General features: G+C 34.2%; 2 protein-coding genes across 7 annotated transcripts in view; both read left to right on the top strand.

The window, feature by feature from the left end:
• LOC101894034 (uncharacterized) overlaps positions 1-7,746 on the top strand; it is a 74,788-nt gene extending 67,042 nt beyond the window's left edge. For all 5 annotated transcript variants that reach the window (XM_059121251.1, XM_059121250.1, XM_059121252.1 and 2 more), the window contains exons 8-9: positions 2,646-3,614; positions 3,745-7,746. In XM_059121251.1, coding sequence (XP_058977234.1) covers positions 2,646-3,614; positions 3,745-5,328 — 2,553 coding nt within the window. In that variant the 3' untranslated portion in view covers positions 5,329-7,746. The remainder of the gene's footprint in view (positions 1-2,645; positions 3,615-3,744) is intronic.
• An 8,291-nt stretch (positions 7,747-16,037) lies between these two features.
• LOC131801992 (heterochromatin protein 1-like) lies at positions 16,038-21,305 on the top strand. Of its 2 annotated transcripts, XM_059121255.1 has the most exons (5): positions 16,038-16,186; positions 16,411-16,604; positions 16,674-16,793; positions 20,289-20,400; positions 20,465-21,305. In XM_059121255.1, exons 2-5 carry the CDS (start codon positions 16,497-16,499, stop codon positions 20,749-20,751), a joined length of 627 nt encoding a protein of 208 aa, XP_058977238.1. In that variant the 5' UTR covers positions 16,038-16,186; positions 16,411-16,496; the 3' UTR covers positions 20,752-21,305. The 2 variants fall into 2 exon arrangements, with proteins under 2 accessions (XP_058977238.1, XP_058977239.1); XM_059121256.1 differs by lacking the exon at positions 16,674-16,793.
• The last annotated feature ends 5,545 nt before the right edge of the window (positions 21,306-26,850 follow it).

Raw genomic sequence — 26,850 nt, 5'->3', positions numbered from 1 at the left:
ATTGAAAATGGGCCATGTAGGTCTACGTCTTCGTATAGCCCCAACATAACGGTAACTCCCGATATTCGGTATTTTGATGATTGGAGCGACATTATTTACCGAAATTGTTTCAAATTTGGTATTTGAAGTTCGTAATGGATACTACATCCTAAGACAGAAAATGAACCATGTAGGTCCACGTCTACGTATAGCCGCCATATAACGGTACCTCCCGATATTGGGTATTCTGATGATTTTAGCGACATTATTTACCGACATTATTTATTTCAAATTTTGTACTTGAAGTTCGTAATGGATACTACAGCCTATGACAGAAAATTTTCTGTGCAGGTCCACGTTTTATAACCCCCATAGAACCTCCCTATATTCGGTATTTTGATGATTTTAGCTACATTTGAATATTGTAATATTGAATATTGTTGCCTATGCAGGTGCACTTCGTTATATAGACCCTAATATACGGCTACAGTCGTTATTATTTAAATTTTAACAGAATTTTAAACGGATTTTATATTTTTGAAAATTTTTAAATTTGTACCAAATGGTGAAGGGTATTATTTATTGAATGAAAGTAACAAATATCGGAAATAACATGAAATTTTAGAATAAGTTTAGATTTGTTCGAATTGGTCACCTTTGGCACGAATTATGACCTTCAAATGGCCAATGAAACCGTCACACGCTGCCCGAATGTTGCTTGCCCATTCCCCGTGAAGCGCTTGCATGAGGTGATCGACACTTTGGTATTTTTTAGTGCCAATCTTGCTTTCCAAAAATAGTTCAATGGACTGGTATTCGGAAATTTTGGTGGCAATTGTGCGCTGGAAATGAAGTGAGGAACCTCATTTTGTAACCATGGTGCTGAGTTCTGTTGGAATGTCCAAGATCTGCGTCCAAAATATTTGCGTGCCCATGGCTTAAATACACCCTCTAGAATATTTTCACGATAATATTCGGCATTCTGATGCCATGGTCGGTTAATACGAACGGAGAGCGACCATTGGCTGTTATGGCGGCCCACACCATCACCATGGCCGGTGCTTGAGTTCTGGTGGCCAACTGAAGGTGTACCTTTTCAGCTGACCTCTTTGGCAAGTGAACACGTTCATTTTGTTTGTTTACAAACTGCTGGAAAACGAAAATTTTCTCATCTGGGACTGAGAAAACCAAATTCGGCAGTTCACCACTTTCGGCCAAGCGAAGCAACTCTTTAGCTCTTTTGAGTCCATTTTCTTTCTATTGCGGTGTAAGTTCTTGCACTTTTTGGAATTTCGATGGCTTTACCCCGAGTTCATTTTTCAATATTTGCCGAATGGAATATTGCGATATGTTCACCTCATGAAACATTTTTCGGCCACTGCAACACGGGTTTCGATCAAGTCGCTTCTTTACTTTTCGAACCATTTCTGCTGATGTTGCTGTTTTCTGCCGTCCACTTCCTTGACGTTGGGCTAGTATCACGGTAACGGGCAATGGTACTAGACACAAAAGATTTATTCTCATTTAAATGCTGGGGTGCTCTAACGATAGCCACTTGTGGTTTTCCAGCCAAATATAAAGAAATTCAACTTTCACGCTTGAATTCCATCACGAATAACCTGTTTTCTGGAAAATTCTCATCAAAATGCTTTTGTACGCTTGTAAACAATATAATGAGCTGTCACTGGAATAATTTTACCAGCTATCGGACGAGAGGCTTAGAAATGACAACAGTCTGAAGTTGATTGCAGTTTTTTCATCTCACCTTGTATTATGTCTGCAAAACTCTTGGTATTGAAAAATGGGCTATATATGTCCATGTAGTTGGTATAGCTCCCATATAACGGTACCTCCCAATGTTCGGTATTATTATGGTTTAGGAGACATTATTTACCGGAATTATTATTTTAAAATTTCGTAAATGAGTTCATAATAACAGAAAATTACCTATGCAGGTCCACGTCTTCCCATATTTACCGTTATAATATCAAATTTCGAAGTGACCCAGAGAAACCAATGGAATATTCGTCATCTGTGGACACCCACAAACCAGAATTGCATCATTAGAAGAAGTGTGTATTTTTTTTTAAAGATTTGTATGATAAATCATTTCAGTATTTTAAAGACGATTTAGGTTTTTTTTTTGTAAAATTATTAAATTATCATCCTGCTCTCCTTCGTTCAAGATCTGGTGGTATTGTGAATAAATTAAAAAAAATTACCAAGGTTAGGCGACCCTCTCTAAATTAATTTTTAAAATTATTTTAAATTAAAATTAAAAAGGTTCTTCTTGTGGAGCATTTCCCCCAATCATTTTCGACAGGGAAACTTAAGAAAGGTAACATATTTTTATGTATTTGCCTTATAAAAAACATTGGATTTGGATTGTAAATTTCAATATTTTTTTACATAACTTAAAAACATACAAAAAAACAAAAAATATTGGTGTTTGGTATCTTATTTGACTTTGGTATCCATATATACTTAATTTTTGGTTCATTATTATTAAGGCTTTATTACTATAAATATTGGTATGTATGTGTGTGTTTCATTATGGTGTTGGTGTGGTGTTTGTGTTTATCACTTTGTAATTTTTTTTTATAAAATTATAAAACGTTTTGTTTCTCAATTTTTAATTTAAACTCTTCTGCCTCTTCAAATTATAGCGACACTGTCGTTTGAAACACGCTGGCGCCATCAACATCGAAACCCTTGATCGCGCTGCAACCGGTGATCGTCACATGGCTCCAGTGTACAAGCCCTTGGTGAATGGAGCCTCGATCAGTGATCAGCTGCAACAACAACAACACCAATCAAGCAATAACAATCTTAGCACCAATGGCCAATACAGCTTGACCTTAAAGGCTTTGCAACAGCAAAACAATAATAACAACAGCAACAACAACACCAACACGAACCACAATAACAACTCTGTACTTATAGACAATAATACCACCAAAATGGGTATGACAAATTTGCCAAAATCCGAGACGCCACAATCTCTGTTGAGCTCATCGTTACCCCTGACCGGCAACTCGGCAGATTTACAAGCTGCAACTGTGGCTTATTTGGCAGCCGCTTACAAGGCGGCCCACAGCCAAAATGGCATTAACAATGCCACATTGGCCAACATTACCAATATGGCTGAGGAGTTGTTGTTACAACAACAACTGCAAAAGAATGATCAAATCGAAATCACCCGTGTTTCTTCGTCGTCAAATGGCCAGCAGCAACATCATTTGGGGCTATTGAATGGTCAAAGCTCCAATTTGGCCCAATTGTTGGAATCCAATAACAATAATGCAATGAATGCTCCAACTCCAACAAATAGTGGCAACAACAACAAATCGAAACAACAAAAGTGTCCCCTCTGCACCTACATTTGTGACAGTAAATCCCAGATGAACTATCACATCTCGCTGCACAAGCCCACCCAGTATGAGTGTCATTTGTGTACCTTTGTCTGTGCCAAGAAACAGCATTTGAGCTCGCATATGCGTAGCGTGCATCAAATGTTGCCACAACAACAACAGCAGCAGCTTCAGCAACAACAGGCATTTGCTGCCGCATCCTCAGCTGCCCTGAATATGGATTTCAGTTTGGCTCTTAAAGTGGCTGCGGCCAAAAATCAACAGGTAAGTTGAGAGGCCACATGGGGAGCGAAATATTTTGGGGAGGAATATATTTGACCTAGAAATAGGGGTCTATATTTTTAATCTTTTAAATACAACAAAATTTAAACATTTTATTTCATTGCTCTTCCAGGACTCTCCCTTGGCCATTGATTTGTCGGGTATGAAACACAATATTGCCGCCCTGAACTCGCCAGCCCAACGTTCTTCGGTGGGTGGTACAAATACCGCAGCCAAGGCCACCTCCGCAGCATCCACTCAACATTTACCACCCGAATATCAATACCGTTTAATTTATTACTGCAACAGATGTCCGGCTCGTTATGCACAGAAACACAATGATCCGTTAACGGCGAAAAATGATCTAGACGAACATCTGAGGCAACATGAACCCTTCCCCAACAATCCAGATGATCCACGTAAATGTCTATGTGACTACTGCGATTATAGGGCGGCCCATGAGAATTTGATACAGGCCCATCGTCATGTCCACACCAGCCAATATCAGGAGAAATGCAATGAGCTGTATAAAAACTGCAAAGATGACACCGTCTATCGGGCTCCCAAGCTAATGCACATAACCGCTACCCGCAAGCAGCATCAACATGAAACCATATGGGTGGTGGATCAGGATCTAAATGAGGGACACATAATAAAAATGGGTGGCCAAAATTCGAGTATTACATCCAGTTCGGCCAATGCTGGCTTTGAGGTTGGGAATTCTTTGCTTAAGAAACAATTGGAATCGAAGCAAAGTTCGCCGCAAAATGTCAACGAAATGACACACAAAGATGACAAAGAAGAGTCAAATGCGCCAGCCTCCATGTCACCGGACATCAGTGAGATGGAGAATAGTTTGGAAAAACCCTCTGGCCGGGAAAGCAATTCCCCATGCCATGTTTCGGACAATGTAGAGAAGTGTCAACACTGTCCATTTGAAAGCTCCTTGAGGTCAGAGTTCAAAACCCACATACAACAACATATCTGTGTTTCACAACAACCTTTGGCCTACACCTGTGAGCATTGTGACTACACAGCCGAGGAGCAGGATCACATTGATGAGCATACACGCATACATTTCAATAGCATGGAAAAATTGAAGGATGTTGCCTTCTTTACCAGCTATGATAAATTGGAGTTGAGCATGGAACAGCCACTTAACGAGGAGGAGGAGGTGGATACAGAGGGGGAGGCAAATAATCAAAATGAGAAGGCAAAGGAGACGGGGAATGAAAATAATTTGGAATTGAATATTAAAAAGGAAATAACGGCAAACAATAATAATGATGAGGATCGTGTAAATGAAAATCTGAAGCAAGCTTCCAACCCCAATACCACCACTGCAACCACAACCAATAATAATGAGGCCAACACATCAACGAACCCCGATGAAAATAAATCCCAAAAATGTGCTAAAATAATTCTATACAAAAATGATGGCTGTTTGAGTATTAAAAAGGAAAACAACAACAACGAAGCAGAACAACAAGACCAACAACCACAACAGAATAGCTCTTCGTCTTCCAATAGCCAAAACATAAGTGAGCGTCTAAGGAGACGCATCAGTCGGCCAAGTGGAAATGCAATTTCAAGCAGCAGCGCCAACAATAACAACAACAACTCAACATCTGATGACCAACAACAGTCCACAACAACTACAAGCCATAAAACTATATTAGTTAATGCCAAAACTGGTCAAGTTATCAGCAGGAATTAAATTCTTATATAACTTTATATATACATATACATATGTATATATGAAAAAATATATATATATATTTATGTAAAAAAATTATATATACAGTACAAACATACATTATGCAAAGGAGAAAATGATGGGAAAATTAGTTTTAGTTGGAGTCGTCTTGAAAATAGAAATTCCCAAGAAAAATAACAAAAAATTAAAAAAAAAAATCGGAAAATTCCAATTGAAATCAAAATGTATGAAATATTTATAAAGAAATGTAATTATTTATTTTTTTCAGAGCCAAAAAATTTAGATTCAATTTTTTAAATCTATAGCCAAAACTATGAAAAAAAATTAATATAAATATAATTTTTTTATTTCTTTTTTTCGTTGAAATCACAATTTTTTTAATTTTATTTTAAAAATTTAAAGCATTAATGAATTTTATTTAATAATGGCATTTAAGAATTTCCATGCAGTTGGAAGACAAATAGAAAATATTTTTATAAATTTTTTTAGTGTCCAGCACGTTTTAAAACCAAAAAATTTCTTCTAAAAAAAATATTTTAAATCTGAATATTTTCTTTCTCAGTGCACATCCAATTTAATTTGAATTAATAATTATTATAATTATTATTATTTTTTTAATTTTTCTCCTTTTGGGGCAATTTTTTATATTCTCAGTCAAATCGCTATAGAGGATATATATAATTTCAATTGGAATTAATATCTTGCATCGACATGCTCTTAAATATTTAAAAAAAAAATTGTTCCACTACAAAAAAAAATTGTTCTTTAAAAAAATAAAACTTATTAAATTTTCCATTTTTTTAATTTGTTAAAAATTAATTGAATTAACTTTATTCGAATTAAATATTAATCATTTTTTGATTTTTTTTTTTGATGGGATAATTTTTATTTTTGGTAGAAAAAATTATTTTTCATAGAAAGGCTCTTAAATATTTAAAATGAAACAGAATTTGGGTGTAAACAAAAACATGCCACTAACGAAAAAATCATCTTCAAAATTATTTTGAAAAAATTAAAATTTCAATTTTTTTAATTAATTATTTTTGGAATTACTTTAAAAAATTCAATTTTTCATTTTTTAAAAATTAATTATTTTTAATTAATTTTTTTTAATATTTTTTTATTTTTCAGCAAAAAAATATTTTTTCCTTCAAATTGCATAAGAAAAAATCAGTTTGTGCTGTATATAGACACTATTTTATAAATTAATACTAATATTAATTAAATCTAATTTTAGCATATTATTTTTCATTTTTTGTTGTTTTTTTTATTTTATTTCCTAAAAAAAACCAACCCCCACCCTGAAGATAGGTTATTTTGTTTTAATTGTTAAAAATTTGTTTGTTACTAACTTTTAAATAATTTTAATTTTTAATAATAACTAATATTAAGTTTTGTTTTTTCTAATTTAAATAATAATAAAATATAAAACATTTCCATATGAAAATAAATAATCAAAAATTTAAGAGGGGCAGCAAAAAAATCATAAAAAATTACTTTAATTTAAATTAAATGACTAAATCGATACAAAATTTTAATAACAAAAAAAAAACAAAATAAATACTGTGATGTTCAAAATAAAACTAAAAAATATATATACAAAAAATAAATTGTTGGAAACTTTATTAATTCTAAAAATTATACGAGAAACAAAAAATGCATTTGCTGGACCCCCAAACATTATTTTTACAAAAAAGGTAACAACAAATATAAGGAAAATCAAATCAGGATTATGAAACCATACATACATAGATATTAACGTATTTTCTTATAATTATTATTGTTATGTTCCACACCGGGTTTTATTATTTCATTTTTATTTTTGCTATTTTGTTAAGTTTATGGTTAATCACATTTTCCCCCCTGCTACCCCACATTTATTATAGTTTTAAAAATCTAAAAAAAAAAATAAGTTTTAATTGTTTTTGTTCTTGTCCTTAAACACCTTATTATTTTTAAGATATTTTGTTTCTATTATTTATAGATATTTTTTGTTCTAATTTTATTGGTAAACACATATACACCCACGCAGAAAAAAATGAGTAGCATTATAGTCATTTATCTTACACACGTAAAATGATAATATTTAATTATAAAAACAAACAAAAAATGTGTATTTACATATTGAAGAAAAATTAAATAAATAAATTTAGTGTTTTAGTTTATATAAAGCAAACAAAAATACCTAACTATATACAAAACAAAATGAAGAAACAAACACACACATGCATACCTTTATTATCTAATCTTAAATTTAGCGTATAGTTTAATTTAAAATGCAAATACAAAACAAAAAAAGAAACAAAAATGAAAACAAAATACAAAATACAAAACATAAGCATATTTTTACACAATTGCACACAACTTACAAGTTAAAGTTTGGTTCTATATTAAAAATTTTTGGATTTTTTAAGAATATTTGTCTTTTTGTTTTAATTTATTTTTTTCATCTGTGGGAGTCTTTAGAAAAAAAAAAAAAAAAAACAAGTAAGCAAAGGCTATAGTCGTGTGGGGCCGACCGTATCTATGTTAGAAGCCCCCTTATGTCCAAATCCATTTTGGAAGATTTCGCTTTTGAAATAATGTCATGGAGCACTGCCCAGATATTACCCTTATCATTTTGGCCATGGACATTTGCCCAGTATTTACGCACTCCGTCTTGCTGTCAATTGTTGTGATCCACTTCGGAGCTAAATATAATCCAATGGTCATCCAAAATGCTAGAATTCTTCCCTGTCTTTAACTCTATTATCAGGCGTGTCGATTGGCTTCAATTGTGTGATCAGGAAATTGTTTTCTGTTTTTGGTTCATTTGAACCCCTAAATATTTTGCGATCATCTCCAAAACCAAGAGGCCCCTCTGTATCTCCAAATTTAGACTCATCTATATGATTTGCGTGTCAACGAAATCAGCATAAAAAAACCAGAAGTTGCATTTTGTGTATTTCGGATATCGCCTGTAAGTAATGCTGGTATTTTTTCACACAAAAGTAGTGGTCCATTCTACCCGCTGTCCTAAACTCTAACTTCATGCAAGATTTCGTGTCCTTTGATTTATATCTATGGCCCAAGAGGGCATCCTGAATTGACAAAATTTGTCAAAATCGGTCCAGCCATTCTTGAGATATAAGCATTCTATTTATATATTTTCCTATCAAACTTATAATACCCCCCACACATAGTGTTTTAGTGTATAAATATTAAAGTGATATTCCAAATTGAATTGAAATAAGAGAGACCTGGTTATAGCTGACTCGTCTACTATGGACTGAGAGTACATCAAGCCTGTAACTATTTCCAAAAATTATGAATAAATGAATAAGAAAACAAGTTGAAATGTATTAGTCGGTTTACCGACAGATATATACATTCGGCATTTGACCAATTATTTATGTATACCTTCTTTGGAACGTACCACAAAGATTGAATGGGGGTATCTTTAATGAGAACTGGTCATTTTTTCGCAAATTATGAGAATAACAATTATTCAAAATATTGACCCTATGCGAGTCAGTCCCAGATTCACATTAGAGTTGGAAGAAATATTGGAATATGTGAAATTCAAAGACAATAAGTCAATTTTCTCCAGGCCTTCGAAAAACTCTCTCGAATTCGAGTGGGAGCGCTCCTAGGAGCATACAAAAATTGAGCAAACTCAATTTTACGATATTCCTCGAATGGGAGTGAGAATATATTCCTTTTTTTTTTTTGACAACACTATTGGGTCTTAACTAACTAATTTTATATTCCATAACCGCGTCGACTGTTTATTAATATGTTTTTCCAAATCTTCAAAAAATCTTGAGGGTTTTCATTTTTATTTTATAAAAAAAACGCTAAGAAAAGTCGACATCAAAAACTAATGATAAAATCAGAGATTCTCTCATTGACAACTTTTGTGGGTAATGAGTATCTTCTGTCCATTTCTGAACTTGATCTACGTTTTATAGCAATATTATGATATACTAAATTTAGACGAACTCAAATACTCCCTTCAGTTATTAGTGCGCTAGCTGGTGCAGGGCGGACGTAAACAGCTAGATTGACTCCAAATGTCCTGAAACTGATTTCGACCAAAGAGACCTAGAGACAAAAACCTTTATTTAGATTGGCCGTATCAAATGATATATATCCTCTGAGGGTATTTTGATTAAGGGTATTATGATTTTATAAAGTGTCTAAGATATCATGATTCATGTAATTTTATAATATAAGAAAGAGAGGGGGAGAAATTCAGTATTGAATAGGAATTGAAGAGTAAATACAAGAGATTTCCTCCGTCATGTAGATCTTAATCCGATTCATTGTGCAGGCAGGCACAATGATACTTCGGTCTTCATTTTATCGATTAAGTGTCGCAGTCCCTAGTCCCTTACTAGTCGAGAACCGGGCGTGTAATAGCAGTTGCAATAAGATATTTGACATAGAGTTTCGTCAATCCCGATTCAACAACTTAAAATATACCTACTGTAATGCCGAAGCCAGGTTGTTACATTATATTTGGTGTTAAATCGACATAGAATTCTACACTGAACAGTAATGTGTAAAGACTATGGAATCTCCGGCAAATATTTCATAGAGCTACAAATAAAATTACAAAATTAATATTCCTTGCATTTATTGATGGAGGGCTTTAAAATCAGATCACGGGTTTTTGGAAGATTTTTCATTTTTATAATAGGCAAAAAATTGCAACACAAATCCATCTTCTGTTACCATTAATCTGTTAGCAAAAAAAGGCTAAATCGAGACCGGCTTTGGTTGTGGACAGGGAAATCGGCTTTTTCCATTTCACCAGCGGTGCTCAAAACCGTGTTCTAGAGCATGAACCGAAAAAAGAGATAATTTAAGTGAAAATTAAAATTCTGTTTTTCTTTATATTTTACGGTTCTATTGAATTGTTTTTAGACACGAAATAATATTTGTATAAATAATGACTTAACACTCTTTTGTTCTTGATTTAAATACGCAAAGAGAAATTTGACTGAAAAGAGGCATTTTTTCTTGAGCACCGCTGATTTCACTTTCCAACTTCACTGCGTAACTGCATGAGCTTAGTTATGTATTATATAAGGCGCATTTCCCATTTTATTGAATTACAATTCGACATACGAATATACAGGGTTGCCCATATTCGACGGACCCATCTGGCAACGCCATAACTTTGACAGAGATGTCACATCGCTTAATGACATACCGCGTTTGAAGCGTCAATCCAAGCAGATTTTTACCATGAACCAATTCACGCCACGCGAGCACTCTGAAATAGTTGAAATTTACATTCAACAGAAGAAGTCAATTGTTAAAAAAAATGTGAGAAGTGCGCCTTCTAAGAACACCATTAAGCGTTTATACGAAAAATTTTCGACTGGTAAGGCTCTTTCTAATCCGAAGAGGCCATATAAAAGTCGACCAAGGCGATCGGACGAGAATATCGCTGCCGTACGAGCCAGTGTTGAGAGGTCCCCAAGAACATCCCAAAAACGCCGTTCTCAGCAGTTGGGCATGGCTCGGTCCATTTTACAACGGATTATTCGCATTGATTTGCATTTGTTCCCGTACAAAATTCAATTGACGCAAAGAATGTTGCCTGCGGACAAGCCTCGTCGATTGGAATGGGCCCAAAAGTTCCGTCGAACATGGGCAACCCTGTACTTAAATATCGAGTCCCATTTTTAAATGGCAACGACCAATTTTAATGATCTGCGAGCCGAAATGCTTACAATCTTGTGGTTGAAGTCTTAATAGCTGAAAAATCTCCTCTCGAAAATTATTAAATGTAGATCTAGGTTTTGAAATGGTTCCCTATATAAATGTAACCAATCATTGGTGTTTTTAAGGGTCAAGTCACATTTATCAAAATATTAGTGATTTTAAGAACAACCGACTTGACCATAATTTATGTTTAATGGTCCGACAAAGGTCACGAAAAAAGTTTGATCTGGACATAGTAGAGAGTATCTAAGGTTTTCTAATTGCTTCAGAAATACCATTGTCGCCCATTTCTGGTATAGGCGGCCCTATTTTAATGACTGTTTTAGATTGTACCTCAATTTTTAGAACGTGAAAATGCCGTTGAAGAACTGCTCTAGGTGGGAAACATTCACATCGTTTAAGTTTAAGGCTCTTCTATCGTCACCGTTTCTATTTCTAGGTTAGAATTGATTCCGCATGATTTTAACAATTTTTGCAAGGCTACAATTTTATGGTTCAGTTTATTTGTATTTTGAGGTTTGCTCTTTAACTTACGATCATATATTCTGGTTTTGGTTCTCTTAGAATTTTTCTTTCATGTCGCTCTATTTACAGGACTTCTGGGTAACTTTTCAACATGAAACAATTTATCAAGAAACAAAATATCAAAAAACAATAGCGTTCCTAAATCTATGGCTATGTTTTAAAGAAAGACAAAACTGGGTTTATAATCTGAAAAATAGGAATTTTAAAATTCTTCACGAAACACATATTGGATTAGCACCAATATTTAAAGTTTAATAAAACAAACTTTAACTTGCCATCTTGTTGCAACACTGAAATGCCAAACACACAATATTTTATTAAAGAGTTCTAAACTTTTCAATAAAAACAAAGCGAAACAATTTTGAAAATCAAATAGATCCAAAAAAAAAGAACTTGTGGAATAGCGGGGCCATACTTATTGAATGTATTGAATAATATTAAAAGTAACTTTAAGTAAATACATAAATATAGGTAACAAGCATAGTTATAAAAACTTGTAAATGTAATCTACATACATATATAAAACTAATAAAATTCACGAAATAAAAAATGCAACAACACAAAATTGTTTTATAAAAATTATAATAAAAAAAACAACTCATTGGTGTACAAAAATCAAATTCCATTTAGTTAAGAATTTTAAGCATTTAAGTAGAACAAAGTAAAAAATACCTACATATACACACACATATATTGGTGCAAATTAAATTTAAAAATTAAAAACTATATAAAATAATAATAAAATCACATCATTAGAAAACAAACCAAAACTGTCTTGTTTGCATTATTCTCACAACCATGGTACCATGGTACAATTAAGAGAAGGTAGGCCAACTTTGAAAAATTGCAAGTATAGAGGTATCAAAAAAAAATAAAAAAATCAAACAACTTGCATTTATTTTGAATAAATAATTGAAAACCGCGATAACTGAATGAAAGGTTAACACTTCTTTTCAAAATCATGTCCTATATATCTCTAAAGGATTATTTCGCTGCATACGTTGAAATAAACATTTTGAAAACACCCGAATTTGAATATTTTCTGAACAATTTTTTGTTATTGAAAAGAAAACAAATACATAAACAAATAAAGATGACATATTAAGCCAAGAAAATAAAAAAATTAAAATCATATGGTAGCATAGCCCTACCTTGAAATCATTGTACCATGCATGGTACAATAAATTCAAGGTAGGGCAGAACTACCCATGGTACTATTCATTGTACCATGGGTTTACTACCCATAGGCTAACTTTGAAAAAATTGCAAGTATAGAGGTTTACCTGTTTGGCTTGTAATGTCAGAATTACTATCAAAACAATAAAAAAGCAAACAACTTGTTGCATTGATTTTGAATAAATAATTTAAAACCGCGAAAACTGAATGAAAGGTCAGAATTTCTTTTCAAAATCATGTTCTACATATCTCTTATGGTTTATTTCGCGACAAAAACTGTACTTTTTGTCGATACATACGGCGCAATAAGAATTTTGAAACACCCGAAGTTGAATATTTTGTGAACAACTTTTTTTATTATTGAAAAGAATACACACACATAAACAAATAAAGTTGACATATTAAGCCAGAAAAATAAAATGAAAGAATGGAATGAAAGAAAAATGTCGGAAATAGAAATAGAATAGAAATGTAAATTTTAGAACAAGTTTAGATTTGTTCGAATTGGTCACCTTTGGCACGAATTATGGTCATCAAACGGCCAATGAACGCTGCCCGAATGTTGTTCTGCGGTATTTGGCCTATTCCCGGCGAAGCGCTTGCTTGAGGTGATCAACAAATTGGTATTTTTTAGTGCCAACCTTGCAAAATACTCCAGACACAATAGTCCAACGTATTGGTATCCGGAGATTTTGGTGGCCATTGTGCGCTAGAAATGAAGCGAGAAACCTCATTTTGTAACCATTCTTGGTGGTCGCGTGCTGAGAGCGATGGTGGTGAGTCCTGTTGGAATGTCCAAGTTCTACGGCCGAAATGTGTGCGTGCCCAAGGCTTTAATACACCCTCTAGAATATTTTCGCGACAATATTCGGCATTTATTCTTATACCACGGTCGATTAATACAAGCGGAGAGCGACCATCGGCTGTTATGACGGCCCTCACCCTCACCACGGTCGGCGCTTGAGTTCTGGTGGCCAACAAACTGCTGGACAACAATTGTTTTCTCATCGGTGAAAATCAAATTCGGCAGTTCACCACTTTCTGCCAAGTGAAGCAACTCTTTAGCTCTTTCTGTTGCGGTGTAAGTTCTTGCACTTTTTGGAATTTCAATGGCTTTACTCCGAGCTCATTTTTCAATATTTGCCGAATGGAATATTGCGATATGTTCAGCTCACGAGCCATTTGTCGGCCTCTACGACGCGGGTTTCGATCAAGTCGCTTCTTTACTTTTTGAACCATTTCTGCTGATGTTGCCGTTTTCGTCCGTCCACTTCCTTGACGTCGGGCTATGGTACAAGTCACAAAAGATTTATTCACATTTAAATGCTGGAGTGCTCTAACGATAGCCACTTGTGTTTTTCCAGCCAAATATAAAAAAAAATCACACTATCACGCTTGAATTCCATCACGGATAACATTTTTTCTGAAAAAATTCTCACCAAAATGCTTTTGTATACTTGTAAAAAATCTAATGAGCTGTCACTAGAAAAATTTTAACAGCTATCGGACGAGTGGCTTACATATGACAGCAGTCTGAAGGTGGTTGCAGTTTTTTCATCTCACCCATAACCTCATATCTATACATAAATCTTCAAATCTGAATTTATAATCAGGTATTTGTACAGTTTTTCAGTTAAACTTTTTCTAATGCCAAACAACCAATCAATCCTTCCATAATTGAATTTTCAGCGAATTTGAAAAGAAAAATCCCATTCATCCATCCATTATACTGATTGTAATAACGCTGTTTTTAAGAGGGTTACAAGATGTTTTTCCTAATGCAATAAACATTGTTATTGTCCGGTTTAAGGACATTTTTCTTATTTACTAAGGAGTTTCCGAATATAAACAGCATGAGTCCCAAGGATTTTTATGACCTCACAAGCAACAACAAACACATGTTACTGTAGGTAATAGGATTTAAGGTTAACTAATTGCATCGATACTTAAAATTTTTTAAGCGTCTACACATTACGTCGCGTTATGTCCTGACGATGCTAAACGCCGCCGTGACGATGAAAATCTTTGTGCATATGTGACATCGCATAAGCCTGAGAAGTCGGTATAGAATGATAAAATTAATAATAAGCACTGAAAATGCTGAGTTTTGGGAGGAAAATGTTGAATGCCGTAAGTTTTATTCCAAAATCGGAAGAGATTGGAACAGTTATCCTTAAAACTGTTATCTTTATAATATTGATGAATTATCTTGTAAAACATTAGGGTTCATGAACGAACTTGGTCGAGGGTACATAAGCTTCTTGGCATCATGGCTAGGGATACAGGGTTGTCCATATTCGACGGACCCATCTGGCAACGCCATAACTTTTGACAGAGATGTCACATCGCTTAATGACATACCGCGTTTGAAGCGTCAGTCCAAGCAGACGCGAGTGCTCTGAAATAGTTGAAATTTACATTCAACAGAAGAAGTCAATTGTTAAAAAAATGTGAGAAGTGCGCCTTCTAAGAACACCATTAAGCGTTTATACGAAAAATTTTCGACTGGTAAGGCTCTTTCTAATCCGAAGAAGCCATTATTCGCATTTGTTCCCGTACAAAATTCAATTGACGAAAAGAATGTTGCCTGCGGACAAGCCTCGTCGATTGGAATGGGCCCAAAGGTCCGTCGAATATGGGCAACCCTGTATTAATGTTAAATTACAACGGGAAACGACGGCAGAATTTAAGTGCAACTCCGGCATTCCTTTATTATATATCACAAAAGGATAGTGCGGATTTTAGTGCGGCTCTGTATTCCCTTTATGAAATGTCACAAAATATGCCTAGCTATGACTTCAAGCTTCTTATGTACTTAGCCCTTTAGTCTTCTGTCTATTCTTCCTTGACTTTTATACCCTCTCAATCATGAAAATAACAAAATATTGGGTCTGAAATAAATGAAGAAATCTTGCCAGCTATACGCCCTTACTTAAGGAAGATATACAAAGTATAATGCTAGGAACACAATTGGAGCGAACGACGAATTTCGCCCTACGCGGCGACAAAATGAGCCGCGAAAGTTCGTCGTATGGAACACAATACCGACGAAATTATAAAACAGCTGATGAAGTTGTTTACTTTTTGCTCATTTGTTGACTACAATGAATTATACAAGAACACATAATTCTTTACGTTCTCTATTATAATTTCACTTATGTCCATCTTCTTCTTCACTCAGGCGTAAGTACACAAATAAAAATAAATAGATAATTGTCATTTTTCTTATTTTCTCTTTCTCTTCTGCTTCTTTAGTGTAACATTGGCAGCACTTTATCGATTAGTCAAAAGTCGATCTAGTGATCCCTTAGAAAAAGTCAATACATTCGAAAACAGTCACTGCACGCGTCGGTTTGTTAATTTTGACAAATTCTCAAAGAAACGCGGATTTAATAACGAAGAGTTCTATACTTTTAATATTTTAAAGTTAATTTAGTTAAATGTAAGTGAATTATTGTGTTTATTTAGACAAATGTACAGTGTGGCAGCAAAGTCAGCTTCGATGTTTTTCTTGTTGCTTCCAGAGTTTCTTTTTTGCATTATCTGACCAGCATTTTTTTTCTTTTTCTCCCCCTCTCGCAATTCTAAAAAAACAACGCTCTTTGCCATAAACACCGGCTGGGTTGTCATTTTACATCTTGTTTGAACGAAAAAAAAAAAAAACAGAATCAGCAACTAATTAACACAGCAGTCACCACATCAGAGTTCTTGTCGCCTTTACCCTGTAATAAGTTGGAAACAAATTTTTCAAAATGAAATCCAAGAAAAATGAAACTGATGCTTCTGGCAGTGGCTCCTCGGACGAAGAAGCAGAGTATGTTGTGGAAAAAATTTGTGCACGTCGTGTACGCAAGGGAAAGGTAAGTAGAACGCAATTCAATTTGCATGGCCATGTATAACAACACATCGATTTCGTTCTTCCTTCCCAGATCGAATATTTTCTGAAATGGAAGGGTTATCCAGAATCTGAAAATACTTGGGAACCAGAAGAAAATCTCGATTGTCAAGATTTAATTCAAGCCTTCGAAGAGGAAAGAACCAAGGAAGAGGTGAGAATTGGAAGAAAAATTGAAAAAATTATTTTCCATTTTTAGCATTTATGCACAGAATGTTGTTGTGTGTGTGTTTGTACAGGCTGTGTGTATGGGCATGTTGGTTATGAAAGAATTTACATTTATTACCCTGTTGTTGCCATCGGTTTAGGTTCGTGTTGTTGTTTTGTATATGTTTTGGCGGGATATTGTATGAAGTTTGGTTTCGGTATAACAGGGTGACGCCTAAATCGCTTGTTGCTGGTTTTATATTACAGATCTCAAATTTGGATCAGTGGCGTTAAAAAAACATTTCACAGAGAAGATTGCCCTTCCATATTTGTTATTTATAGTTATTTTAGTTTTGTTTACAATAATAACTGTAATATAGTGCCTTCATTTAGAGCTAAATGAACGAAAGTATTCAAACACATTTTAAGTTTGAAAATTAGACTTATTTAATATGACCGCTGTGTTCACGACAGATCAGTTGAGGTAGCATTATTTAAAAATTCGGCAATAGCAACCTTATTTTTTTGTTAATAACTCATCTATCATTTTGAAATTAGTGAAAGAATAATTCCATATCAGTTTTCATTTTTAATTATAACGGCATCTACAGTTGCCCAATAAAGTCTACGTACACGTAAAAAAACCCGGTTATTTCAATGAAACGACATTTTTAAATTGAAAAATTGGTTTTATTGAATAAGTACAGCTTTAAAAGCTTATACACGTCATAAAAGTAATGAAGTTTTTATACATTAAATAATAACATCAACGAAAACTTGCTTCAATGCCTAAAAAACTCAAAAAAGTGTACATACAGTTAAATAAAGCTATAGTTTTTCTAAACTATTTAAACGACTAAAGTAAGTTAATATTTTGTTGGACCGCCTTCAGCATCTAATACAGCTTGTATTCGTTTGGGCATAGAGGAAACTACATTTTGTGTGATATTTGGCGGTATTTTGTTCCACTCCTCAAGTAAAGCCCTTTTCAGGTCCTCTGCTCGATATCTTGTTTTTTCGCACACTCTCGTCTAAATAATCCCACAGATTTTCTATTGGATTAATATCCGGTGATTGAGGAGGCGAATGCAATTGTTTGGGGACATTGTATAGCAGCCACTCTCTTACGATCTGAGCTGTGTGTTTCGGATCGTTGTCTTGTTGAAAGATCCAATTTGAAGAAAGTCCCAATTTAGTGGCAGAACTCTTCAGATTGGCTTTCAACATATTCAAATACACATGTCGATCCATTGTGGTCTCAATAAACACAAGGTTGCCCACTCCTGCAGCTGACATGCACCTCCACACTATTACAGATCCGCCTCCATGTTTCACTGTAGGTAACAAATTCTACATATCCATCGCTGTATTTGGTTTCCGCCATACCCTTTTCTTACCATCGTATCCAAATATATTAAATTTAGACTCATCACTAAAAATAACGTTTTTCCAGTAATCAAAATCGTCATTTTGATGCAGTTTTGCGAAGTCGAGTCGTTTTGCCATATTCACTTTACTTATGAAAGGTTTCTTCCTTGGGATTCGGCTGTGGAAATCGTTTGCTCTTAAAACATTTCGAACAGTTTCAGGATGTATGGAGACTTCATTCAATTTTTCGAGGTATTTCGAAATATCAACTGCACTGGTTTTTGGATTAGCGGTAGCAATGCGAGTCACATCTCGTTTATCGCGGTCGGTCAACTTGCTTGGTCTGCCAGAACGATGACGATTTTCAGTTGTTTGGTACTTATTATAATTTTTTACAACAGTTTGTATTGAAGACCGACTCATATTAAAAATTTTTGCGTAAGTGTATTATTAAATTTCTCACATCTTGTGAAATTTCGCTTCGTTTTTTTACGTTTTCTGACATTTTTACAACAAAAAGGAGAATTAATCTAAAAATTTTTAGTCGTTTAATAAACACACACTTGAAACTAAACAACTCAAAAAAATACAGTTATTTTGTGGTGGCACTTTGTTGAAAGTTAGGGATGTGCTTATGTACACTTTTTTGGGCACCAAATTTGACATATTACGAAATGTACTGCATATCGGTTATAAGTATGACCTCTTTTATTATTTGTTTTAAATATTTTTTGGAATTGCTATAAGCTAGATAAATAAAAACTTTTGATACGGGTTTAGTTTTATTAAAAATGAATTTTATATGACTGTATGTAGACTTTATTGGGCAACTGTAGTTATAAGGTATAATTCATTTTCTTCGGAAGCAAAGTCATAACCTAAATAACTACAAAAAGGCCTTTAATATTTTAAATATAAGTGTTTTAGACACCATTTAATATTCATGAAAATATACAAAAATCATTCTGATCTTTGTGATCAAATCAAAAAGTAATGTTCGAGAGGGTATTTCAAAACATTATCATAGAATACAGAAAAAATCTCAAAAAATTCAAAAATTGCGTACGGAATAAATTGGCGTAGCAACCGACCACATGTTGCAGACTATGTTATTTAGGAAAAATTGATCTTATTTTTATTACATGGTATGGAGGGTATATAAAGTTTGTCATTCCGTTTGGAACTCATCGGAATAACCGTTTTATCAGCATAATATTCGAGGCCAGTTTAGCCATCCGTCCGTCTGTTTTAATCACGCTAGAGTCCACACCGGATTTGATAGAAAGCTAAAATTTGACACTGAGTTGTCTGCAGTCGGGTCAAGTTCGAAGATGAGTTACATCGCTTCAGGGTTTCGTATAGCCAACCCTCTAACAGAATATTCAATATTTTGACGATTTTAGTCACACTCTAACAGAATAGTCTATGTATGTGCATGTTATCCTATAGTCCCCATATAATTTAACCTTCCCATGTTCCGTACTTTGATGAGTTTAGCCTTTCTAGAGGAATAGCTTATTTGGCATTTATAATTCCAAGTGGAGTCTATCTTCTGTAACAAAACATTGTCCATACAAGTCTACGTTTTCGTATTGCCCCAATAAAATTTTATCTCCCGTTATTCGGAGTTTTGACGATTTAAGCCACATTTCCTTAGGGAATATTTTTTAATTCGGTATTTTGAGTTTATAACGGTTTCTATTCCATGTGACAGCATTTTGTCTATATAACTCCACGTTTTCGTATAGCTCCCATATAAAGGTACTTCCCGATATTCGATATTTTGACGATTTTAAACACTTTTTTTACGGAAATTACTTAAGATTCAGTATTTGGATTCCTTGATGGGTTCTTCTGCTAATAATTTCTATATAAGTCACGTTTATTTTATAGTCACCCAATATTCAGTATTTTGATGATTGTGGCCAACTTTTTTACAGAATGGTTTAATTTATTTTATTGCTTGTTTTATACACCGCATTCACCACATTCCATTATCTATAAGTAGTTCCTTTGTTAGATAATTAAGTCCCATATAAAACCAGATTGCATAAGATCGAAATTTATACACACATTTTGAACATTTACAACTTTTTCACAACTAACACTTCATACCTACTACTTTTTATTTCAGGCTGCTTCAACATCTAGCACCAAAACAACTGAAAAGAGCAAAAAAGAACCTTCCAGCGGACGATCCAGCGTTGCTGGTGGTAAACGTAAAAATGAGGACTCAAAATCTTCAGGTAACACGAATACGAACAATCTTTCCATATTCCAGTAATTTACCTACCACTTTTCTGATTTCAGGAAGCAAAAAGAAACGCACAGATTCCGGCAAAGATGAAACGGATAATGAATCTGTTTCGGATGCCTCAACAAGACACTCAGAATTGACGGGCTTCGATAAAGGTCTTGAAGCTGAAAAAATTCTTGGAGCCTCCGATTCGAATGGAGGCCTATATTTCCTTATACAGTTCAAAGGTGTGGATCAAGCTGAAATGGTGGCCGCCTCGGTAGCAAATGTAAAAATACCCCAAATGGTTATTAAATTCTATGAAGAACGTTTATCATGGTATTCGGACAACGAAGAGTGAGCAATCCATGCAGTTCGGCACAGGATGTGTTGATTTCTCTTTTAACAATAACACAAAAACATAACTTTACGTTAACTTTTCGTATTAATTTTACCTATATTGTAATGCAAAAGCAAACAACAACAACAAAAACAAAATATTGAAGAAACCTCCACTTTTCTTTTTCTTAAAACAACTTATCATTTCGAAAATCGTTATTATGCCTTCATGAGAAACATAACTAAAAGAGCTAAACCCTGTACTCATTCTCCAAGTCAATGTTTGAATACTTCGTTGACCTTTTTCTTTTTCTATTTTAGCATTTTATCTTAAATCCGCTTAAAAAGTATACTTATTCACATATAAGATACATATACAATACCTATATAAATGTCGCTAAACCACAAGTGGAAGAAAATAATAATAAAAAAAAAAACAAATTAGAATAATACACATTTTTGTTTAAGAGTCCAGGGAAACTTGCTATATACTATTGACGGAAAATTAAAAGAAAAGACCACGAAAATATGAAGATGTGGCTTTTAAAAAATAAACACAAATATACATGTAAAATATTCAAATATTTGTTTGATTTGATAAAACAAATGGCAAAAATAAAATAGTTGTTTTTAATCAACTTTTAAGTTTAATGGGAAAACCTACTGTCATGAACATACATGGCTTGGTAAAATCAAATCAATCTTATGCCATGTGTAGAGACTTAAAAATTTACAAAAAAAAAAAAAAGTATAACGTCTAAGTAGATTATCAGGTCACGATGAATGTTTCAGCGAAAATTTCTAAACCAATTAGCGATCATTTGCAAATGTTTAATACGCCGCCACTATTCGGCATAGCCTTCAATTAACGCCGCACCATCGGATTTAAGGTATTCTAGGTATTTGGAAGATTTCTGCTTCAATTTCTAACTGCAATTTGAGAACCTATGATGAGAACCTATATGACCTGCAACAGTTTTTCAAAATCATGCGATTTAAATTTTAAAGGTTCTGAAAAAATTTCCCCTCGAATTTAGAACTAACTGTAGCCTTCGATCCGAACGAAGTAGATAAATACAATTTTAGTACGTGTATTTTAAGAGCTTAGAATGTATTGTAATAGGCAACATGTATATATACCCACGAATTGACATAGCTCCCATATAAGGATACCAGTACAGGTAAATTGGCAATTTATGTTCCAGTGTGCAAGAAACGTCCCTCGAACGTACTGTCCATATAGTTCCAAGTGTGTATAAACCCCATAAAACGGTTCCTCCCGATATTCGGTATTATACCCTCTACCATAGTATGGAGGGTATATTAAGTTTGTCATTTCGTTTTTAACACCTCGAAATACACATTTTCGATATATATTCTTGATCAGCTCAAAATTCTATGTCGATTTAGCGATGTCCGTCCGTCTATCCGTCTGTGGAAATCACTCTAGCTTCTGAACGAATTGAAGTAGATTTATAAAATTTTACTCAAATGTATGTTATGTCTGCAGGGCTTTTGGTATTGAAAATGGGCCATGTAGGTTCACGTTTTGGTATAGCCCCCATATAACGGTGCCTGCCGATATTCGGTATTTTGGTGATTTTAGCGATATTATTAACCGGAATTGTTTCAAATTTGGTATTTGAAGTTAGTTATGGATACTACAGCCTAAGATAGAAAATTGTCTGCGCAGAGCCACGTCTTCGTGGAGCCCCCATATAACGGTACCACCCGATATTCGGTATTTTAATGATTTTAGCTACATTTTTCACCGGAATTGTTTCAAATTTGGTATTTGATACTACAGCCTAAGACAGAAAATTGTATGTGCAGGTCCACGTATCTCCCGATATTCGGTATTTTGATGATTTTATCTACATTATTACCGATTTTCGCATTTGAATATTGCAATGGCTTATGACAAATGTTACCTATGCCGGTCCATATCGTCGTATAGACCCTAATATAACAGCTACATTCGGTATTTTTAGATTTTAACAGAATTTTTAACGGATTTTGTTGTTTTTGAGAATTGCCAAATTCGTTCCAAATATTGGAAGGTATTCAAATTTCGGTCCGGCCGAACTTACAGTGTTTTTTTTATTTGTTTTTGTATTATATTATATATTTTTCAACGGAATTGTTTCAAAGCTGGGGTTTTGTAGTACTCAATAGAAAATTATGTACACCCGACCATGTTTTCTATATAGACCCCTATAACGGCGACTCCAAATATTTTGTATTGCAACTTCCAAACACAAGAACATTATGTGTCGGTACCCATAGACTTTTTAAATGGTGGAGGATACTCCAAAGTTGGTGAAACCAAACGGATTTAAACCCATTTTTCCGGAAAATATCAACTTTATGTTCCAAAAAATTAATGGTAAAGAAGGCATTGTGAAATAAACCCATCCCTATTCCTCTGAGACACACTGTAGATCGAATTAAGATCTATATTAAAATTTGAAATTTTGATTCGAAGATCCAAAGAGACAATCTCTAAAAACCTCATTATTTCATGAAAATCGCTTAGGACGTCCGATCGATTTGGACATTTGAAGAATGGGGAAAAATGTTAAGACGTCTATGGCCATGTTTGCATTTAAGGCATTTATTGTAATAATGTGCCATATGATTCACTTGGCAGAAAATGTACCTCAAATAGACTTTCATAAGGCGATTATATTAAAAAGGATACACTGAATATCAGTTGGGTATAATGCATATTCATTGCCTAGTATGAAACACAAACGGATCGATAAAAGGTTGTTGAATAATTCTAATTCCTCTACTCTATTCCAGAATCTACAAACGTCTACTCGTTTTGCAATTTCTTTGATATCATAATGGGTTACCACAAATTCTTTCATTTTGCAGCTTCTGGAACAGACAAATTTTCAACTACAAAATTAATTTTTTTTAACTTACCTTCATAAGCAGAGAATCAATCGAGGAAACGTCGCATCGTTTATGGTTTCCACAAAGAATGATAAAAATTAGATTAAATGAATGATCTTTAATTATTTTGGCCACTTATATTTAAATAAACTTTCGCCATCTATACTACCAGTAAAATATTTCCACAAACACAAAATGCACATTTTTTCACACGATTTTATAAACAAACGCAGTGAACACAACTGTTGTTAAGTCGTTAAAAAAAACTAACGACCAGCAACACACAAACACTAATACAATTGCAATTTCACGCAACGGCACACACACGACTTGTTGATACACGAACATTAACGATGGAATTGCAAGCAAAGTAGGAAACACTTCATTTCTTAGATAAAAACAACTTTAAATACAATTATTTAACACTAATTTAGCTTTTTGCTACTTATTTTATTAAAATTTGCACTTTTATTTCATTTTTTAGCGAATAATTGCATTAGTTTAATGATTTGCAATTGGGGAGCACAGAGTACGCGACCGATCACCGTTGAAAGAAATTGACAACTGAAAAGGAAGTTGCAGTGTTGCCAATAAAGTTAATGAACTTAAAATCGCTAAGGGGGTAAACCAAACAACTGGAATTCAATTATTGATCAAATTTGCTAATGACTAACGGTTACTAAGAACTTATATTTGGCATTATGCTTTAAAATGAGATTTAATTCTTACAAAATACCAAAAAAAAAAAAAAAAAAACAATTCAAATTAATCGAGGTTGAAATACCCTTTTAAAAATGTTAAATTGTCAGGACAATAATCATAAATTCAAAGAAGTATCAAGCTTGTCTGCTTTAATTTAGAAAACTTGTCCACCCCTTTATATGATTGCATAAAGATTGGATCGGTATAAAACTAAGTTAGGGATTCCTGTTCCATAAAAATAAATTCATATATTATGTTTCCTTGTTTTTATTTCATTTATTTATGTTTTAAAAAGTTTTGTGTCATATTTTCATAATAACAATTGATCGCCAGGTGAAATATGGATTTTCTGCAAATGGAAAATATTTTTCTATTTCGATTTTTGTTGGTCAATACGTCCATTTTATTGTTAAAAGTGCAGCAATGCCATCTGTACCAAAAGCAGTCAAATTAACATGGTGTTGGTCATGACTAGCTAGTCTGTATAAGTTGATAAAAGATGTCGGTGGCAGCATGGTATTGCCAGATGAAATCACAAGCTATCGCATGTATTGAAAGAGACATGTGTAATATTAATTGTCTATCAGAGGTCGCTTTAACAGTTTCGAGAACTCAGATAAGAACGGAAAGTGGACTAAATTAATACTAGTTATAATAATATTGGAGAAAAAAGTGGAATGCTAAAAAACGGCAACAAAGTCAAACACCATAATTTTTACTTTTTTTTTAAATTGTATTGAATGAAGGTACAATATTTCGGAAATAGCATCAAATTTTGGAATAAGTTTAGATTTGTTCGAATTTGTCGCCTTTGGTACGAATTATGACCTTAAAACAGCCAATGAAACCGTCACACACTGCCCGTGTGTTGCTCTGCGGTATGTTGGTAAATTCCCGGCGAAGCGCTTGCTTGAGGTGATCGACAATTCGGTACTTTTTTTAGTGCCAACCTTGCTTTCCAAAATACTCCAGACACAATAGTCCAACGGATTGGTATCCGGAGATTTTGGTGGCCATTGTGCGCTCGCACGTGCTTAGTGCGATGTTACCGAGCTGTTGGAATGTCCAATGTTTGCGTGCCCAAGGCTTTAATACACCCTCCAGAATATTTTTGCGATAATATTCGGCATTTATTCTGATGCCACGGTCGATTAATACGAGCGGAGAGCAACAATCGGCTGTTATGGCGGCCCACACCATCACCATGGCCGGCGCTTGAGTTCTGGTGGCCAACCGAAGGTGCGCATTTTACGCTGACCTCTTTGGCAAGTAAACAGGATCATTTTGTTTCTTTACAAACTGCTGGACAAAGAATGTTTTCTCATCGGAGACGGAGAAAACCAAATTCGGCAGTTCACCACGTCGCTCTTTTGAGTCTATTTTCTTTCTGTTGCGGTGTAAGTACACTTGTGGTTTTCCAGCCAAATATAAAGAAATCACACTATTACGCTTGGATTCCATCACAAATAGCTTTTTATACCCTCCACCATACCGGAAGTTATATTAACTTTGTCATTCCTTTTGTAACTTCTCGAAATACTCATGTAAGACCCAACAAAGTATATATATTCTTGATCAGCGTAAAATTCTATTCCGATTTAGCGATGTCCGTCCGTCTGTCTATCTGTTGTAATCACGCTATCTTTCGAACGAATCGAGATAGAAGGCTAAAATTTCGCAGACATGTTTATTTTGCCAGTTGGCAGGTTAAGTTCGTAAGTGGGCCATGTAGGTCCACGTTTTCATATAGCCCCCATACAAAGGTACCTCCCAATTTTCGATATTTTCGCGATTTTAGCGGTTTTTTTCGAATTTCGTATTTAAAGTTCGTAATGGGTACTACAGCCTATGACAACCATTTTTGTATGCAGGCCAACGTCTTCGTATAGCCTCCATATAACGGTACCTCCCGATATTCGGTATTTTGACGATTTCAGCAACTTTATTCACCGGAATCGTTTCAATTTCTTACTGGAAGATCCCAATGGGAACTATAACCTATGGAAAAAAAATTCGTATGCTGGCCGACGTCTTCGTATAGCCCTCATATAATGGTACCTCCCGATATTCGGTATTTTCATGATTTCAGCGACATTATTTACCGGAATTGTTTCGAATTTCGTATTTGAAGTTCGTAATGGGTACTACAGCCTATGACAAAAATGTTTGTATGCAGGCCAACGTCTTCTAATTACCCCCATATATTTGACTATATTACACCTAGCATGACAACTCTAAAACCTAATGCACTTTCATTTAAGTGGTAGTTTTCGGAATTTTTTCAAGTTCCTTGGAAATGATGGAGAGTATTAAAAGTTCGGCCCGGCTGAACTTAACTGCTTTTTTACTTGTTTTTCTGTAAAATTCTCACCAAAATGCTTTTGTACGCTTGTAAACAATATAATGAGCTGTGACTGAAATAATTTTAACAGCTGTCTGACGATCGGCTTTGAAATGACAGCAATCTGAAGTTGGTTGCAGTTTTTTCATCTCACCCTGTATTAATCCAATCATCCAG

This window comes from Musca domestica, unplaced genomic scaffold (assembly GCF_030504385.1).
Source record: "Musca domestica strain aabys unplaced genomic scaffold, Musca_domestica.polishedcontigs.V.1.1 19, whole genome shotgun sequence".
Lineage (NCBI taxonomy): Eukaryota > Metazoa > Arthropoda > Insecta > Diptera > Muscidae > Musca > Musca domestica.
Note: the sequence above shows the minus strand (reverse complement) of the source record. Positions and strands in the feature narration are given on the sequence as shown.